General features: G+C 60.5%; 1 protein-coding gene across 13 annotated transcripts; it reads left to right on the top strand.

Moving 5' to 3' along the window:
- Nucleotides 127-18,315, top strand: ABCA7 (ATP binding cassette subfamily A member 7). 13 transcript variants are annotated; one of them, XM_013994807.2, is made up of 47 exons: nt 127-271; nt 1,306-1,670; nt 1,760-1,853; nt 2,036-2,177; nt 2,259-2,377; nt 2,499-2,575; nt 2,912-2,992; nt 3,218-3,428; nt 3,511-3,650; nt 3,822-3,938; nt 4,152-4,319; nt 4,471-4,670; nt 4,963-5,139; nt 5,485-5,707; nt 5,850-6,071; nt 6,173-6,374; nt 6,666-6,776; nt 6,969-7,140; nt 7,417-7,548; nt 7,639-7,778; nt 8,019-8,156; nt 8,346-8,530; nt 8,620-8,683; nt 8,935-9,167; nt 9,410-9,470; nt 9,658-9,762; nt 9,847-10,001; nt 10,223-10,347; nt 10,429-10,527; nt 10,697-10,981; nt 11,175-11,207; nt 11,325-11,502; nt 11,591-11,760; nt 12,135-12,312; nt 12,544-12,659; nt 12,943-13,087; nt 13,175-13,298; nt 13,825-13,954; nt 14,026-14,146; nt 14,221-14,283; nt 15,478-15,584; nt 15,804-15,945; nt 16,460-16,594; nt 16,674-16,777; nt 17,101-17,193; nt 17,669-17,909; nt 18,011-18,315. In XM_013994807.2, the coding sequence occupies exons 2-47, from the start codon at nt 1,605-1,607 to the stop codon at nt 18,152-18,154; spliced, it is 6,468 nt and encodes a 2,155-aa protein (XP_013850261.1). In that variant the 5' UTR covers nt 127-271; nt 1,306-1,604; the 3' UTR covers nt 18,155-18,315. The 13 variants fall into 13 exon arrangements, with proteins under 13 accessions (XP_013850261.1, XP_020939935.1, XP_020939933.1 ...); XM_021084276.1 differs by lacking the exon at nt 127-271 and adding an exon at nt 296-375 and having other exon boundaries at nt 8,965-9,167; nt 13,051-13,087; XM_021084274.1 differs by lacking the exon at nt 127-271 and adding an exon at nt 296-375 and having other exon boundaries at nt 13,051-13,087.

Genomic DNA, 19,006 nt, shown 5'->3' with positions numbered 1-19,006 from the left:
CCTCCAGGGTAGAGTGGGGAGAAAGGAACCTCCTGCGACAGGAGACAGGAGCTGCGGTATTGCGGGCGGCTATGCAACGAGAGAAGACAGCCCAACTGGTGCGTCCGCAGGCCAGCCCACTTAGGGTGAGCCAGGCGCCCCACCTCCCCGCAGTGATGCAGCAAGAAGCCAGCGATCCCTTTAAGAAACCCGATTCAGCGCGTCCCTGCTCTGACCCTCGTCTTCCCCCTCTGCGCGCGCGGCTCCTGTTGATCCGGCCTCTGAATGGCGGGTATACAAGCCAATGGGAGAGGACGGGGCGGGGCGGGGCCGGGCTGGGTCCGGGCGCGGCATCTCGCGCAGGAGGCTGCAGGCTGCAGGGGAGCCGCGCCCCTGGTAGGTTGGGGGGAGGGGGGAACTTCCTCTTAAAGGAACCGCGCTCCTCAGCCTCTATCGGGCGGAGGGAAGCCGCAAGTGTTGGGGGCTGGAACGGTGCGAGGGTACCGGAGAGAGACAGGAAAGGCCCTGAGACGCAAAGATGCGAGGGTGCAGATGGGTGGGAAGAGGCAGATTCCGTGGGAGTTAAGAGGTGCAAGCCTAATCCAGACTCATTCGCCTTCACTTCCTGCCGGGGAGTGTGTTGGGGGCGGCAGAACTAATCCCTAATTCTCACAGGGAAGGTGGAGCATTAGACTCACCTGAGAGGGGCTTTGCTAGCATACACCTGCAGCCCTTCTCTCGGTTCCTACGCCCCTCTGCTCTCTACCCCATTTTATCAATAGAAAAACTGAGGCCGCTCCCTCCGATGCCACTCGGAAAGGAGAGTCTTGGAGCGGTGGTCAGAGGCCTCGGGCCCACTCCCTGCTACCTCTGGCGGCCTCAGTTTCCCCATTGTACAATGATGCAGAAGGCCAGGCTGGACAGTTCCAAGCAAGGGACAGGCAGGACCAGGAATCGCTGGTTCCAGGAGCCTCCATCGCCGCCCCGTCTCCTTATTCATAGTCTGAATCTTGTGTTTCTTCTGAGCGAGGAATAAGGGAGGGGAGGGCGGAGCTGGGGCCGTGCCTCCTGCTGGATGAGTCACCTCTCTCTGGGGGGGCCTAGGGTGGCCCCTCTTCCAGCCTGTCATGTAAAATGCTCAGCACAGTACATACCCGTTGCTATTATCATCGGGGAAGACCGGGGACCGGGGACCGGGGGTGGGAGGGAACTCTTCCCTCGCTTAGAGATGAGGCTGGAGGACAGGACCCGGCTGGAAGCCCTTCAGTGGGGCTCAGGGTGGGGGCTGGTGAGGAAAGAGTTAAGTCTAGGCTCCGCCCCCTGCAGGATTAATAGATCGCCGCAGCGAAGCCAGCCGCAGCCCGGGCGGGAGAGTGAGTCCCGGCAACCAATCAGATAAGAGGACGGCTTCGGGCAAGACTCCTATTGGCTTACCCCTATTCCCTCCGGAGAAAGGAGAGCTCCTTTAATAAGCGCCTACGCTCTGCTGGGCTCTAAACGGAGCTTCCAGGAACCTAGCGCGGTGGAATAGATGATGAGATTCAGAGAGGGACAGGGAGTTGCCCGCAGCCACACAGCTCGTCCTCAGACTGACCCCTTAGTCCTGTTTCCTGTCCATTCCCACCATGGCCTTCTGGACACAGCTAATGCTGCTGCTTTGGAAGAATTTCCTGTATCGCAGGAGACAGCCGGTAATGCTCAGCTGGGTGGGCCAGGGCGGGGTGGCCCGGGCGCCTCCCACCTGTGCGCCACTCCCCTCGCCTGTTCTACCCCACCGCAGATCCAGCTCTTGGTGGAGTTGATGTGGCCTCTCTTTCTCTTCTTCATTCTGGTGGCGGTCCGCCATTCCCACCCCCCACTCGAGCAGCATGAATGTAAGCCTCCTGAGTTCTGCACTTTGGGTAGGCACAGGGGGCAACGTTCACCCTGTCCACATGGGCTCTAGTGAGAGTCAGGAGCACCCGCCGGGCACTCGAGTAATGGCTGAGAGTGAGCACTCTGTTTTGTAATGGTGGTGGGGACGCAGGCCAGAGCCCCAACGCCTGCTTCCCCACAGGCCACTTCTCCAACAAGCCGCTTCCTTCAGCCGGTACCATCCCTTGGCTCCAGGGCCTCATCTGCAATGTGAACAACACCTGCTTCCCGCAGCCCACGCCCGGCGAGGAGCCTGGCGTCCTCAGCAACTTCAAGGACTCCCTGTAAGTCAGCTGCAGCGGAAAGTCTGGGTGTGGAAGTGCCCACCCAGTCAGCGGTGCCTCCCGCCCTCTCTATGTCCCCAGGGTTTCCCGGTTCCTGGCCGATGTGCGCACTGTCCTGGGGAGCCCCAGTGCCCGCAGAATGCTGGCCAGTCTGAGGAAGCTGATGCCTACACTGAAGGCTGCCCAGGGAGCCAGGGCAGGTGAGAAGGCAAGGGCCCCATGGCCCCAGCTGAGCTCTATGCCTCCACCTGCACCTGGTGGGGCATGTCTCAGGTTAAGCTTTGCCCAACCCTGTGCTTCTGCGCCTTCTTACTCCCGCAGCCTGGTCTCTGCCGAGTGACCAGCCCAAGGAAGGACCATCCTCGGCCACTGAGCTGCTAGAGACACTGCTGCGAGGGGTGAGTGGGCAGGGCAAGGCCAGTTAGGCTCCCGCATGCTGCTCACTGCTCTCTCGTAGTCCCAGCAGCTAGCACTGCCTTTCCCAGACCAGCCTCCAGGCCTTTGCCTGGGCTGTCCCCAGAGTGATGCCTCTTGTCTGGTCAGTGTCCAGCCAGGCCACATCTGGCACGGTAGTAAAGACTCCAGCCCTGAGACCTTGAACAAGTCCATGCACCTCTTGCAGCCTCAATTTCCCTGTTTGTGAAATGGGGTCTATGATAGTATGGAACCCCTGAGAACTTGGCATCAGTGAGCCATCAGTGAATGTCACGGTCACATAGTCATCTTCCCCCCAGGAATCCCTGGGATTTACACTGGGCCAAGCCCAGGAGTCCGTTGGCAGCTTTGTGGAGGCAGCAGAGGACCTGGCCCAGGAGGTAAGAAGCCCATGCAGCCTTGACCCCAGCCAGGAAACTAGAAGGGTGGGCTGCCTGGATGGGGAGGTGACAACCTCAGGCACCCTCCCTCGGTGGATTAGGTGAGGGCACTTGTGCCGAAGGAGGAGAGGGTGCTCCTGGAGGAGTCCTCTGAATTGGTGAAGGTTTGGCGGTTGGATTACATGGAAAGTAAGACTTACCATGGTTCTCTGGACCCCTCTCCAGCTCCTGGCACTTCCTAGCCTGGTAGAGCTGTTGGCACTGCTGCGGAGACCCCAAGGGACAGGTGGCCCCCTGGAGGTAGTGGTGGAAGCTCTCTGCAGTGCCAAGGGGCCCAGCAAACCAGAGGGGCCCTCCCTCAACTGGTACGAGGCCAGTGACCTGAAGGAATTGGTGGGGCAGGAGCCTGTGCAGGCCCTACCCGACCGCAGCCTGAGTGAGTGACCCACTGAGCTTTCCCAGCCTGGGAAGGGGGGCAGGGACGTGAGTGCAGGGCCTCATGTGGTGTCCCACCCTAGGCCCCGCCTGCAGTGAGCTGATGGGGTCCCTGGACACCCACCCTGTGTCCCGCCTGCTCTGGAGGCGCCTCAAGCCTCTGGTCCTGGGGAAAGTACTGTTTGCACCTGACACACCCTTCACCCGGCAGCTCATGACCCAGGTGAGGGAGCAGGCAGGGAAGCAGGATCTGGAAGAAGTAGGAGTTTGCAGGGATGTGGGCATGTGCCAGCTCAGAGACACAGGGTGGAGCAGAGGGGAGGAAGCAGGAGGGGGGCCCAGGCATCCCCAGAAGAGGCCAGGCTGGCGTGACCTCAGCACCCACCTCCTGCAGGTGAACCGAACCTTCCAGGAGCTGGCTCTCTTGAAGGACATCCAGGAGGTGTGGGGGCTGCTGGGATCCCAGCTCTTTGCCTTCATGAACGACAGTGCAAATGTTGCCATGCTGCAGGTGGGGACAGGATGGAGGGCAGCAAATTCACCCACAGCCTCTCCGAGCACGTCACCCTCTCCTGAGGATCTGGGCCAAGGGCAGGGCCTTCTGGGCAAGGGGGTGGAGGTGGGACATGGTGTCCATGGTGAGCTCAGGATGCAGGGATGGGAGGAGGGGGCAACAGCTCCTAAGTGCCTGATACAGACCCCCACTTTCCCCCACACCCCCCAGAGGCTCCTGCAAATCCAGGACAAAGGAAGCAGGCAGCCAGGACCCAGAGGCCGGGACCAGGTGGAGGCCCTTCGTGCCTTTCTGAATCCCCGCAGTGGCAGCTACAGCTGGCAGGAGGCCCTTGCTGATGTGGGACACCTGGTGGGCACCTTGGGCCGTGTGATGGAGGTGAGAGGCCGTCCAGTTGAGGGAATCTCTGCAGGCAGAGGCAGCCCTGCTGGCGGGGGGCACTTCTCAGAGGAAGCACAGCTCCACGGCTCTGCTCTGAGGTCCAGGGAGGACCCTGGGACATCGGACCCATGCCTAGATCCCTCTGTAGTGCGTGACCCTGGACAAGCTGGAGGCTGTGCCCTCGGAGGCTGCCCTGGTGGAGCGGGCCCTGGAGCTAATCTCCGAGCACCGTTTCTGGGCTGGCATTGTCTTCCTGGGACCTGAGGACTTCTCAGGCCCTGGCCATGTGCGCATCAAGATCCGCATGGACATCGATGACGTCACAAGAACCAATAACATCAGGGACAGGTGGGGGCCTTGTGGGGCAGGGCCAAGGGAATGGTGGTGCCAGGGAGCATCCCACCTACCAGAGACCTTGCTGGGTGGAGCCCAGGACTCTTTAGAACAATTTGGGTTCTTCGTAGGAAGGGCCTATGGTGTATAAGGGGCGTGTCCAAGGGCTTGGTAGGCGGGGTCAACATGGCTTCTGGGAGGTGGGAGCACTTGGCAGGTAGGGGTTAGTTCCAGAATTGAGCTAGCAGGTGAAGGTGGAGCTAAAGTTGTGATGGGCAGGTCCCAGCCACTCCTATACTCCCCTCAGGTTTTGGGACCCCGGTCCGGCTGCTAACCCCCTGAGAGACCTGCGCTATGTGTGGGGCGGCTTCGTCTACCTGCAGGACCTGCTGGAACGTGCAGCTGTGCATGTGCTCACGGGCGCCTCGCCCCGTGCCGGCCTCTACCTGCAGCAGATGCCCTACCCGTGCTATGTGGACGACGCGTGAGCTCCCCCTTCTCACTTGTTCACCTAGATGCCAGATCCCCAGTCTCAGGGTGGAGACTGGGTTCTGTGTGGAACAGTCATGCAGTTAAGGCTGAGAACTGCTCTTTAGAGGGACCACTCCCTGTGACCTGTAGCAGGAGGAACAGGGATCTCTGAGTGTTGGGTTCTCTGGACACAGGGGGAACATGGCCTGACACCTGGGACTCTGAGGTGCCATCAGGGGTCTGGGGATAAGGGAAGGCGAAGTCCTTGGCACCTTGGGATGCCAGGGTGGGAACCGTAGTGCTGGATGCCAGCAGCGGGGGCTCCTTGGCCTCCACCCACACTGCCCCACTGCCCCAGGTTCCTGCGCGTGCTGAGCCGGTCACTGCCGCTGTTCCTGACACTGGCCTGGATCTACTCGGTGGCGCTGACGGTGAAGGCTGTGGTGCGTGAGAAGGAGACGCGGCTGCGCTACACAATGCGGGCCATGGGACTTAGCGGTGCCGTTCTGTGGCTCGGCTGGTTCCTCAGCTCCCTTGGGCCCTTCCTTCTCAGCACCGCATTGCTCGTGCTGGTGCTCAAGGTGGGTGCACTGCAGCCTTCTAGGCTCCCAGATGGGTGCATGTGTACGCGGGAGGGTAAGAGGAAGGGGGCACCTCGTGGGTGCAGTTGCATGTCACTGACCAACGTGGAGTAAGCCCTCCAGCTCCCTTTGCCTCCCGCAGCTCGGGGACATCCTCCCCTACAGCCATCCGGTTGTACTCTTCCTGTTCTTGGCGTCTTTTGCTGTGGCCACGGTGGTCCAGAGCTTCTTGCTGAGCGCCTTCTTCTCCCATGCCAACCTGGCAGCAGCCTGCGGAGGTCTCACCTACTTTGTGCTCTATCTGCCCTATGTGCTGTGCGTGGCCTGGCGGGACCAGCTACCCATGGGAGGCCGCGTGGCCGCTGTGAGAGCCCAGCTAGTGGGGTTGGTGGAGGTTGGGGGGAGGGGAGCAACTTCAGTCGCACTTGCTCACTGCCCCACCTACCCACCTGCCTGAACCTGCAGAGCCTTCTGTCCCCGGTGGCTTTTGGCTTTGGCTGCGAGAGCCTGGCCCTGCTGGAGGAGCAGGGAGAAGGTGCGCAGTGGCACAACATGGGCACCGGGCCTGCCGCCGATGTCTTCAGCTTGGCCCAAGTCTCGGGCCTTTTGCTGTTTGATGCTGTACTCTACGGCCTCGCCACTTGGTACCTGGAGGCCGTGTGCCCAGGTGAGCTGGGGGAGGCATACCAGCAAAAGGGAGGCTGGGCTGAGGGACAGGACCAGGGCTGGGATGGGACTGAGGGACCAGGGTACCTGGAGGCTGGTCTGACGTGAGAGGGTGGGGCTTCCTGGCAGGTGCGCTCAAGCTAACGGGTGTTGGCATTTGTGGGACAGCCTGAAGCAGGTGGGTGGGGCTTCTTGGCTACCTCTTACTTGGGTGCTCTCACCCCTGCTGTGTGGCCAGAAACACCCTCCAGGGGGATGGGCTCAAGGGGTAACTGAATACTAATTCCCACAGGCCAGTATGGGATCCCCGAACCGTGGAACTTTCCCTTTCGGAGGAGCTATTGGTTTGGGCCTCGGTCCCCCAATGGTTCTGCCCCACCCGCTGCCCCGCAGGACCCTGAAGGTGAGACCCAGCAAAGCTTAGCAGCCACTTTCCTGCCTCAGTCCCCCAGGTCCCCTTAAACCCAGGTTCCTGCAGCTCCCAATTCTCTGGACACCCCTAGTTCCCCAGGCGCCCTGAGGCCACCCTAACTCCTACAGACCCTGGCCTGCTAAGTCCCCGATTCCACAGCTGAGTCTTGCCCTCCTCCAACAGTGCTGGTGGAAGAGGCCCCACCTGGCCTGATTCCCGGGGTCTCCATTCGGGGCCTAGAAAAGCACTTTCCTGGCAACCTGCAGCCAGCCCTGCGAGGGCTCAGCCTGGACTTCTACCAGGGCCACATCACCGCCTTCCTGGGCCACAATGGAGCGGGCAAGACCACCACACTGTGAGCAGTCTGCTCCCCGCCCCCCTCCCCCTCCCTCTTTCCCCTCCCCTCCCCTCCCCTCTCCTCCTCAGGCCTCAGCTTGCACAGCTGTTCAAGGGGGAGGCAGCTGGGTCAGAAGTTTCTGTCTGTACAGGGGGAGGGACGTTTTCCTGAGCCTCATTTTCTTTCCCCTTTAGTCTGGGCTTAGAGTAGCTGCCCTGTAAGTGCTGATGCTCTTCTCTGGGGGCCTTGGTTCCGCCTCTAATGCAGCCACCACTGAGACCCCTGCACCCCCAGGTCCATCCTGAGCGGCCTCTTTCCACCCACGGGTGGCTCCGCCCGTGTCCTGGGCCACGATGTCCGGTCCAGCATGGCAGCCATCCGACCCCACCTGGGCGTCTGCCCCCAGTACAACGTGCTGTTTGACATGTGCGTCTCGGTGGGTCTGGGGCAGGGCTGGGTGTTCTCGGGGTTCCTGCCCACTGCAGTGGCCACCCTGTCTTTCACCCGTGGCCGCAGGCTGACCGTGGACGAACATGTCTGGTTCTATGGGCGGTTGAAGGGTCTGAGCGCAGCTGCTGTGGGCCCAGAGCAGGACCGTCTGCTGCAGGACGTGGGCCTCGTCCCCAAGCGGCACACACAGACATGCCACCTCTCAGGTAAGTCCAGCCTGGGGAGGCATAACCCTAACCCTAACCCTAACCCTAACCCTAAGGAGGGGGCTGGGATTTTATCCCGAGGATGGTGGGAAGCCAGAAAAGATGGCAGATCTGGGATACCTAGGAGGAACCAGGCTCTGAGGTCCCGGCAGGTCGGGAAAGGCACAGGGAGAAGGGAGGGAGCCCTACCCAAGACTGGGAGTGGGGTTGTGCTGAGAACCCTACTCTGTCCCAACCCAGGTGGGATGCAGCGGAAGCTTTCAGTGGCCATTGCCTTTGTGGGGGGCTCCCGAGTTGTTATCCTGGATGAGCCCACGGCTGGTGTGGACCCTGCTTCCCGCCGAGGCATTTGGGAGCTGCTGCTCAAATACCGCAAAGGTAAGAATTGGGGTTAGCTTGAGGTTCCCCTGGATTCTGCTTAAGAGGCCAGAAGATGTTTCTGACAAAGAGGTACTGGGGATGGGGTTTTGAGGGGTGAGTAGGAGTTTACTGTGTAAGACAGAGACCAGAGCCTGGGCAGAGACATTGCAGCCTGATGGTACATTGTGGGTTGGGTCCCATGCCCAGGTCGCACACTGATTCTCTCCACCCACCACCTGGATGAGGCAGAGCTATTGGGAGACCGAGTAGCAGTGGTGGCAGGCGGCCGCTTGTGTTGCTGTGGCTCCCCACTCTTCCTGCGGCATCACTTGGGCTCTGGATACTACCTGACACTGGCAAAAGGTCCCCTAGCCCTGGCTGCCAGCAGAAAGGTGAGGGCTGGAGCTGACCTCCGACCCCTGGCCATCAAGGCTCTGTCTAGCTCTGATGACTATGGCAGTTGATGGCCTTCTGCCTGCAGGGTGACACTGCCTTGAAGGACAGCATGGATGCCCAGCAGGAGAGAGAACAGAGCAGCACTGCCGGTGAGTGCTGGGGTGGGAGAGCCAGAGTGAGAAGCAATGGATTCACGACCCCATGCTGGACCCCTGACCTGGACTAAGCTCACCCACAAACCTACCCTTGACCTCTGACCCTAGGTGGATTCTGGCCCTAAACCCAGTCAAGTCCTGTCCTCAGGCTTTTTATCCTGACCTCTGCCTTCAAGGACAGGCCCCTTCCCTGGGGGGCTGGGATGGGAGGGAGGGGGCAGGATCCAGGGAGTAACCTCCCATAGGGCCCCTGATGTCTCCTGCCGCCTGTGCAGGTGCAGTCCAGCTGCTGGCCCTGGTGCAGCGCCAGGTGCCTGGGGCACGGCTGGTGGAGGAGCTGCCCCATGAGCTGGTGCTGACGCTGCCCTACAAGGGTGCCCTGGATGGCAGCTTTGCTGGGCTCTTCCAAGAGCTGGATCAGCGGCTGGAGGAGCTGGGGCTGGCTGGCTATGGGATCTCTGACACCAGCCTCGAGGAGGTACGGCTGCTGGAGGAGGTTGGTGGGGCCTGGAGGAGGGCTGCCTGGAGGAGGTGGTGCTTGGAAGGATGAAGAGGAGTCTGCCTGTTGTCAGCTGGGGTTCCTGGGGAGGAGGCTGGGTACAGGCAGCGGCCTTGGGGAGGCCTGGGGACCCAAAGTGATGAGGGATAGGAGGCTCTGGAGTCCCTCCCTCTCCCTCCTGTGTGTCCCCAGACTCTGAGCTCCCTGCTTTGTTTCCCCAGATATTCCTGAAGGTGGTGGAAGATTGTGCTGTGGCCACAGGCCCAGAGGATGCAGCCCCAGGTCCCTGTCCTTGACCCTTCACCCTGGTCCAGAGTTGGAGCTGACTTTAGACTAAGTCCTGATCCCTGGCTGACATGGCCCAAGCCACAGCCCTGACCTCCAGCCCTGATTCCTTACTTTGACCTTAACCCAGACCCCAGACTGAACACTGACCCTGACCCTGACCCTGACCCTTGCGGCTTCACAGACAGTAGACGGAGGCAGCACCCATGCTCAGGCATCGCTCATCGGGACATGACCACGCGGTTCCAGGTTCTGCCAGAGGAGGCAGCCCTTGAGGATGGGGCACTGGGTGAGTTGTCCCCACCTGACTCTGTGGCTCTGTGGTCCCTCCTGGCCCCCAGGGCATGAGCACTGACCCTCCCATTCCCCACAGCTGGGTCTGCCCCCGAGACACAGGCTCTGCAGGGCTCTGGGCCAGATGCCGCAGGCCGCTTGCAGGGCTGGGCACTGACCCGCCAGCAGCTCTGGGCCCTGCTTCTCAAGCGCTTTCTGCTTGCCTCCCGCAGCCGCCGTGGCCTATTCGCCCAGGTGAGGGGGACCAGGTAGCAGGGAGGGCACACGGGGAACCCTGGGTGTCTGTTCTCTATTTGGTGACCTAATTCGTCTGCTTAACTCAGGTGCATCCTGCACATTGAACACTTCTGTTGAGAGCACTGGGGAGCCATGGACAGTGTTAGAGCAAGACTGGGTAGGGTTGTGGCCAAGCCTGGAGGGTGGACCCAGGGGGCAGCTGATTGTTGGTCCTTCAGATTGTGCTGCCTGCCCTCTTTGTGGGCCTGGCGCTGGTGTTCAGCCTCATCGTGCCCCCCTTCGGATTCTACCCAGCTCTGCAGCTCAGTGCCAGCATGTATGGCACCCAGGTATCCTTCTTCAGGTGGGTGCAGAAAAGAGGGGCCTGGTGGTGGGAGAGCCAGGGCCTGTGCTTAGCCCTGACCCTGCCTCCCTGACCGCACAGCGAGGATGCCCCGAGGGACCCTGCACGTGCCCGCCTGCTCGAGGCACTTCTGGAGGAGGCGGGATTGGAGCAGCCTTACCTGAAAAATAACTCCACCAGGTGAGGGCTCGCCAGCCTGGACCTTGTTCCTCTCTAGCCTCAGCTCCAGTGGGCCCCGGGGTGCCAGAGCACCCCCCCCATGCCTGCTTGGGAGCTGGGCACCTCCACATTCCAGCAGCCCTGGAAGCCCTGTGTCCCAGCCCCGCCCTGCCCTGCCCCGCCCCTGCAGGGCTCAAGAGTGCGCACAGCCCAGCTGCCAGTTCTCAGTGCCCGAGATTCCTGCAGACGTGGCCAAGGTCTTGGCCAGAGGCAACTGGACCCCGGAATCTCCATCCCCCACCTGTCAGTGCAGCCGGCCAGGTGCCCGGCGCCTGCTGCCTGACTGTCCCACTGCGGCTGGTGGCCCCCCGCCGCCCCAGGCATCCACCAGTTCAGGCGAAGTAATCCAGAACCTAACAGGCCGGAACCTGTCCGACTTCTTGGTCAAGACCTACCCACGCCTGGTGCGCCAGGGGTGAGCGCCTCCCTGGACTCAGCTGCGTGGCTCCTCTGGGCAGAGGTGGGCTGGTCCGGGGAGGTTGTGCCCAGCCTGCAGCTCCGGCCCGAGGGCCGTCCGTGCATCCCCCTCTTTATTTATCTCACCCGACTCCCCAGCTTTTCTGTCTCTCTCTCTCACTCGCCTTTCTGTCTGTCTGTCTCTCCCTCAGCCTGAAGACCAAGAAATGGGTGAACGAAGTCAGGTGAGGAGGGTCCCCTGCCTGGGCTCCATTCCTGTGCCCTCTGCCCGCCCACTGGGGACACTGCCACCCCACCCTCCCCAACCTTCGACTGTCCCTCCTGCCTTCACCGTCCCACAGGTATGGGGGCTTCTCCTTGGGGGGCCGAGACCCTGGCCTGCCCTCGGAGCTTGAGGTGAGCCGTTCGGTGGAGGAGTTGCGGGCACTGCTGAGCCCCCAGCCCGGCGGGGCCTTTGATCGAATCCTGAACAGCCTCACTGAGTGGGCTCTTGGTCAGGACACTCAGGACAGCCTCAAGGTGGGAAGTGGAGAGGTAGCAGGCTGGAGCAGGCAGGGACAGGCTTGTCCCCAGCACCCTGACCCCTTCGGCCCTGACCCCACCTCAGATCTGGTTCAACAACAAGGGCTGGCACGCCATGGTGGCCTTTGTCAACCGAGCCAACAATGCTCTCCTACATGCCCGCCTGCCACCAGGCCACGCCCGCCACAACCATAGCATCACCATGCTCAACCACCCCCTGAACCTCACCAAGGAGCAGCTGTCTGAGGTCACGTTGTGAGTCCCCCCGCCCTGTATGTCCCCCCGCCTCAGTTCCTCTGTTGTTTTGGGTGATGGGAGTTGGAATTACCCTCTTCCACATGCTTGCTGGGTACATGGGGAACGGGAACTGCCCTCTCTGCTCCCTTGGCCAAAGTAATGGGACATTGTCAGGCCCCCAAGGCTGGACTCCCATATCCTACATCCTACAGTTGCCCACACCTCCTCATCACGTCAATCTTCACCCAACTAGAGACTGGACAGTCTCTCTCTGCCAAACAACCCAAAGTGGCTCCGGCCATATTCCCCAGCCATGTCAGCCCTGGGGACCTTTGTCCCCTCAGGGGCCTGCCCAGCTCTGCTCTGAGCAGCCCATGAACCCTCACCCCTAGGATGGCTTCCTCGGTGGACGTACTTGTCTCCATCTGTGTGGTTTTTGCCATGTCCTTCGTCCCGGCCAGCTTCACCCTGGTCCTCATTGATGAGCGTGTCACCCGAGCCAAACACCTGCAGTATGTTGGGGGGCTGCCCCCCACTCTCTACTGGCTTGGCAACTTCCTCTGGGACATGGTACGGGGACGGCCTAGAGGGGTGGGGGCCCCACCACCACTTGCCACTGCCCCTTCTGGCCCTTTCTGGGCAAGGGCTTGTCTAGGGTGGCCTGAGTGAAGACTTGGGAATTGTCAGAGACCTCCTATACTGCGACAGAAAGTCCAGGGAGGCTGGGGTAGGGCGCAGTGCTGAGGGTGCCCGTTCCTTTCCCCTGTACCCTGTGGGAGGTAACTGCTCTCTCCAATGCAGTGTAACTACTTGGTGCCAGTGTGCATCGTGGTGCTCATCTTTCTGGCCTTCCAGCAGAAGGCGTATGTGGCCCCTGCCAACCTGCCGGCCCTCCTGCTGTTGCTACTCCTGTATGGGTGAGGCCTCTAGTCCTGTAGGGCTTGTTCTTACTGACCCCCCCCCCCAATACTCCTGAGGCAGGTGGGACTCTGTAGCAGTTCCTAAGGAAGAGGATGTGGCAGTCTGGGGGCCCCAAGAGTGATCCAATTCAGTGCTATGGCGAGGTGACCTTAAAAGCTCATCTTGTCCTGGCCCACATTCTAGAGGCCTACAACACAGAATTTGGGAGGAGAGATCTGTTTCCTTTCAAGGCTGCTCAGCCCCTGTCTGGCAGTGACGGGGGCTTCTGTTACCCCTCAGCTGGGCGATCACACCACTCATGTACCCAGCCTCCTTCTTCTTCTCCGTGCCCAGCACGGCATATGTTGTACTCACCTGCATCAACCTCTTTATTGGCATCAATGGCAGCATGGCCACCTTCGTGCTTGAGCTCTTCTCTGATCAGGTAGGGCCCCACAACAGTTGGATCTAGGGTTGGATTGGGCATCCGCCTCAGCCCCTTACCCACTTCCTTCTTCCTGCCCCTGAGCAGAAGTTGCAGGAGGTGAGCCGGATCCTGAAACGGGTCTTCCTTATCTTTCCCCACTTCTGCCTGGGCCGGGGGCTTATCGACATGGTGCGGAACCAGGCCATGGCTGATGCCTTTGAGCGCTTGGGTGAGAACTTCCCTCTAGGTGGGGAAGTGCCAGATGAGAGTCAGTCCTACAGGGGTGGGACAAATAGCAGCCCCCAGGAAGAGAACGGGAAGTCTTAGGTGGCCCAAAGGGGCTGGTACATGGTGGCCAAGTTAGAGGTGCAGCAAAGCAGCCATAAAAGCTAATTCCATCTTGGTCATATCACTAGAGGTCTGAGGCCCCCAAATGAGGGAGGTAGTGATAATACTGTTTTCTGTGCCAGTTAGACCCCAGCTAAGTGGCCACGTCAGTTCTTGATCCTTTCCCTTAAGAACCCAATATGATAGATTTACCTTGTGGCACAGTGGGTTAAGGATCGAGCATCATCACTGCAGTGACTCAGGTCTTTGCTGTGGTGTGGCTTCGATCCCTGGCCTGGGAACTTCCATATGCCATGGGCGTGGCAAAACAAACAAACAAACAAAACAAACCCAAGGTGACTTAAATGAGGAGGTGCAGAGAAACCAAGCCTCCAAAATGACTTGATCCCTCCTTCATGTCCCCCCAGGAGATGGGCATTTCCAGTCACCCCTGCGCTGGGAGGTGGTCGGCAAGAACCTCTTGGCCATGGCAATACAGGGGCCCATCTTCCTCCTCTTTACGCTCCTGCTGCAGCACCGCAACCGCCTCCTGCCAGAGTCAGTGGGGACCGGGGTGGGTGGCAGGGACTGGGGTCTGGCTTTGGGCCCACTGACGTTTCTGTCCTCAGACCCAAGCTGAGGCCGCTGCCCCCCCTGGGAGAGGAGGATGAGGATGTGGCCCGTGAACGGGAACGGGTCATGCAAGGCCCCACCCAGGGGGATGTGTTGGTCCTGAGGGACCTGACCAAGGTGAGTGAAGAGTGCTGGGTTGGGGGGCTCCCCCTGGGCCAGTGACCTTTTTCATGGACCTACACTCTTCTCAGGTATACCCTGGGCAGAGGACACCGGCTGTTGACCGCTTGTGCCTGGGGATCCCCCCAGGTGAGGTAAGTCCAGGGTGGAGGTCCTGGTGCATCTGCTAACTTTTATTGAGCACCTACTGGCTGCCAACATTTGAGCTCCCCAAACTCTCATTCAGGATCTACTGCATGGTTACATTTATTGATCCCTACTCTGTGTGGTAAAGTTTTAGTAAGATCCTACTGAGGACAAATTTATGACTAAGCACCTATTGGGCTCCCACACATGTGCCAGTTATCTTAAGCACCTATCATGTGCCAACATTTATTGAGTACCAATTGTATACACTAAAGCATCCTTGAGCCCCCTTTTGCGAACCAAAATTGTACTGAATGTCACCTTTGTTTTTTTTTTGTCTTTTTTTTGGCATTTCTTGGGCCACTCTAGCGGCATATGGAGCTTCCCAGGCTAGGGGTTGAATCGGAGCTGTGGCCACCGGCCTACGCCAGAGCCACAGCAACACGAGATCTGAGCCGCATCTGAAACCTGCACCACAGCTCACGTCAATGCCAGATCCTTAACCCACTGAGCAAGGGCAGGCATCGAACCCGCAACCTCATGGTTCCTAGTCGGATTCATTAACCACTGCGCCACAACGGGAACTCCCTGAATGTCACCTTTGTGATGATCAACTTTTATCAAGCACTAACAGCATTTATTGAGCTCCCTCTGTGTACATATCAAGAACTTGCTAACAGCAGTATTTATTAGGCACCTGCTTTGTACTAATTCACATTCAATTACTTCATGCAAACTTCTCTTCTGTGGGCCATTTACTGCCCACCTACTAGGGGCCAGCACACACCTGTGGACAAGTGTGATGTGTTAGTGTAAACTGCCATCACTCTTTATCAAGTGCCCACTGTGTGCACCCAAAATTTACTGGGCTGACTGTGCACCCAGCCCGAATTCTTACTGGGTGCCACTGTCATCAGGTACCCACTGCATAGCAGGAAACTTTCAGAAGTCTCCTGGCTGATAGGTATGGCTCAGCGGCTATGTGTGACCTTTATAGGATACCTACTGTGTGCCAAGATTGCTTAAACACATGCTGTGTGCCAACCACCATCCCTGCTAAGTGACAGCTTTATGCCCCACACACTCCAGTATCTGCCCCTAGGGTCCCCTCCAGGTAGAATCTGACAGACCCACCCCAGAAATCAGACTTGCAGGGACAAGGGGCCAGAGCCTCTGTGAGTACCATCTGGGTGTACCCACAGTGTTTCGGGCTCCTGGGTGTGAACGGAGCGGGGAAAACGTCCACATTCCGCATGGTGACTGGAGATAAGCTGCCCAGTGGGGGTGAGGCCATGCTGGCGGGCCACAGGTGAGGGGCCCCAGTGCCCTTGTTCCTCCCCACCCCACACTCCCTTGCATGGACCAAGTCAGGCTGGCCCTGAGTCCCCGACCCCCACCCCTGTAGGTGCATCTGGCCCTGAGACACCTCCTGTCCTTTACCAGGGCGGGTGGACCCTGAGATCCCTGTTCGTCCCCAGCATGGCCAGGGCCCAGCCAATTCCCTGAGTTCCCTGTCCCCCATCCCCAGTGTGACCCGGGATCCAGCTGCAGCTCACCGCTGCATGGGCTACTGCCCTCAGTCAGATGCTATCTTCGAGCTGCTGACCGGCCGTGAGCACCTAGAGCTGTTTGCACGCCTGCGTGGGGTTCCTGAGGCCCAGGTTGCCGAGGTAACCCCCCCCCCCCCCCGACCTCTCCAGTCCCTGCCCCTGGCTCTGCTGCCTCCCCAGTCCAGCTCCACCCCCACAGGGTCCTGTGCCCCTGCCCTCCCCCAGCTTCGTCACACTCACTTGGATCTACCTCCCTTTCCCACTGTCATCCTGGCTGCACCTGCCCCCTTTCTGCGTAGGAGTCTGCATCTTCCCTCCTGGACCTCCCTGGAGCCTCCTGTCTGTGGCCTTGTCCATTCCGCCCAGGACTCCAAGTCCTGCTTAGGGCTTCCAGGTGGTTCAAAGCCTTCCAGGTCCCGCCTCTCCCTTACTCTGGGAGCAGCCCCGCCCAGTATTTGCCCTGGCCCCGCCCTTTCGTCGCCCTTGGCCCCCTCCGGCCTGAGGCCCTAGCTCCTCCCACTCACTCCCCCCACTCCTGCTCACACTCTCTCCCCTCACTCTCTCTGGGCTTCCTTCTCATTCTCACTTGGGCCCCCCATGCTCACTCTGCTCCTTGTACTCTGGCCCGCCATAGACAGCAAGGTTGGGCCTGTGCCGCCTGGGCCTCCCTCAGTATGCAGACCAGCCCGCGGGCACCTACAGCGGTGGCAACAAGCGGAAGCTGGCGACAGCCTTGGCTCTGGTGGGGGACCCGGCTGTGGTCTTTCTGGTGCGTGGGGACAGGGCCTGGGTGGGGGTGGGGGAGGGGCTCGCTTAAGCTTAAGCACTTAAGCTTCTCCCCCTCCCAGGATGAGCCAACCACGGGCATGGACCCCAGCGCAAGGCGCTTCCTCTGGAATAGTCTCCTGGCCGTGGTTCGGCAGGGTCGCTCCGTGGTGCTCACCTCGCACAGGTGGGCCAAAAACCAGATGCCCAGGCCTGCAGGTCCAGGTGCTACAACCTGGGGAGATAGATGGACCAGGCCCGAGGGAGAGGCTGTCAGAGCACAGGGTCGCACAGGGTGGGGTGGTTCTGGCCTTGGGGGCGGGTGCCAGGGCTGAGTGGGACGACACAGGGAGGTGGTACCCTGCCCCGGGAACAGCAGTCTGGGCCAGGACATGTTCAGAGCACAGGGTGGTCCAGAGCTGGAGGGTGAGGGTCCCTGGCAGGGGCAACACAGCGCCAGGCACCGCTGGTCCTGGCCCGGCTAGAGCTCACGACGCTGGGCTCCCACAGCATGGAGGAGTGTGAGGCGCTCTGCACGCGCCTGGCCATCATGGTGAATGGGCGGTTCCGCTGTCTGGGCAGCGCACAGCGCCTTAAAAGCAGGTGAGCAGGGGGAGGGCTCAAGGGCCTGGGTGCTGGCAGATGAGGGTGGGAGTGTAGGTAGGGCCAGAGGAGGATTCAAGCGGGGCCAACCTGGCTGTACCCGGGGAAGAGAGAAGGATTGTGGACTGCCCAGAGGGTTGAGGCTGGACCAAGAAAGAGGAAGTGAAGGCCATTGAATGAAAGTGGGTCTCTGTGAGGAAGCCTGAGGGTCGAGCAGGTGGGCGTGACCTAACAGCTGGACAGGGGCAGGCTTTGAGTGGGCGGGGCCTGAGAGAGGCCAGGTTAGAGTAGGGGTGAGCATGTAGGCAGGGTGAGGACCATCATGGGTTTGGGTCAGAGGTGTTGCTCAAGAGGAGCCAGGTATAGGGGTCCAGAAGCAAGCTGGAGGGTGGTGTGGGTGGGTGGTAAGGAAGGGTGGGCCTTGGGACAGTAGCTCTGGTCACACCCCACCCCACCCCACCCCACCCCACCGCAGATTTGGGACTGGTCACACGCTGACCCTGCGGGTGCCCTTGTCAAGATCCAAGTCGGCGGCGGCCTTCGTGGAGGAGGCATTCCCAGGGGCCGAGCTGAGGGAGGCGCACGGCGGCCACCTGCGATTCCAGCTACCGCCGGGAGGGCGCTGCTCCCTGGCGCACGTCTTTGGAGAGCTGGCTGCGCACAGCGCCAAGCAAGGCGTGGAGGACTTCTCTGTGAACCAGACCACGCTGGAGGAGGTGACCGCAGCGCCAGGCCGGGGCTGGGGTTAAAGGTGGGGCTAGGAGCTAGGCTCTCCTGCTGACCTCCCCTCCTGCTTCCTTGGGCCACCTACCTCTAGGTATTCCTGTACTTGTCCGAGGATCAAGGGAAGGAGGACCTGGAGGAGGCAGAAGTGGGGACTGAGCCTGTGCCGGGCCCGCAGAGCCCCAAACTCATCACCCAGTTCTTCGACAACCACAGTATGGCTGAGACCGTGCTCTGAGCCTCCCTCCTCTGTGGAGCTGGTGGGAGGCCCTGGGAGTGAAGAAGGCAGGACAGAGGGGTGGGACACCGGACCCAGACTCCCTGGAGGAAATAAAGAAAAGCTGATGTGAAGCAGTGTGCACGTGTGCCCATGCTCCAGGCTGCATGCCTGTCCACAAATGGTTCTCTGTATACGTTTCTGCCACCCGAGTGTGTGGAGGCATGGGCGTGGGGACACAGATGCAGTATGAAGTATGCGCGAGGGTCAGTGTCTCTGCAGTGGCTGCTGTGTGCCTGCCTGGGGCTCCTAGCCAACTGAACTCCTAGCTGTGAAGGGCTCTGCGGTGGCCTGGGGATGTCACACGTGCAGTGCAGGTGTGCCCTTAAGAGCCTGGACCCTGGACCCCAAGCCCCTAAGTGGCCACATGGTTCTGGCGCCTGAGGGCGGTACCTGTGAGTGGCTGGTTATGAAGTGGGCATGAGGTCAGGGCTCAGGAATGTCTGGGGCAGCTGGAGGAGCCCGGCAGGGGTGGCCTGGACCTCAGGCCTCCTAGCCAGGCCAGAAGCCCATCCACCAGCCAGCCGTTGCCCCCAATCCTGGCCTTCAGAGCCATGAGTGGTGGTCAGAGGATCCTTAAGGGACTTCTGGGCTGGGTCTGTGGATGGACCTGGGCCTGGAGAGCCAGGTTTGGCATGAGGGGCTGTGGCCTGCATGCCCTTTGCCCTGGAGATCGTCCCCTCCCACTGGAGGTCAGTGGGGGCCAGTGTTGGGAAGGGTGGAGGGACTGGGGTTTGGGGATTTGTGGATGAGACTCTGGAAGGAGAGGGGAGAAGGCTCAGAGTTGGGGGCTCAAGAGAAGAGATGGTCACA

This window comes from Sus scrofa, chromosome 2 (assembly GCF_000003025.6).
Source record: "Sus scrofa isolate TJ Tabasco breed Duroc chromosome 2, Sscrofa11.1, whole genome shotgun sequence".
NCBI lineage: Eukaryota > Metazoa > Chordata > Mammalia > Artiodactyla > Suidae > Sus > Sus scrofa.
Note: the sequence above shows the minus strand (reverse complement) of the source record. Positions and strands in the feature narration are given on the sequence as shown.

Coding starts and splice junctions, on each gene's coding strand:
- ABCA7 (XM_013994807.2), top strand. CDS start 1,605: ATGGCCTTCTGGACACAGCTAATGCTGCTGCTTTGGAAGAATTTCCTG. Junction 3,939..4,151: donor CAAATGTTGCCATGCTGCAG/GTGGGGACAGGA, acceptor CACACCCCCCAG/AGGCTCCTGCAAATCCAGGA. Junction 13,088..13,174: donor TTGAGCTCTTCTCTGATCAG/GTAGGGCCCCAC, acceptor GCCCCTGAGCAG/AAGTTGCAGGAGGTGAGCCG.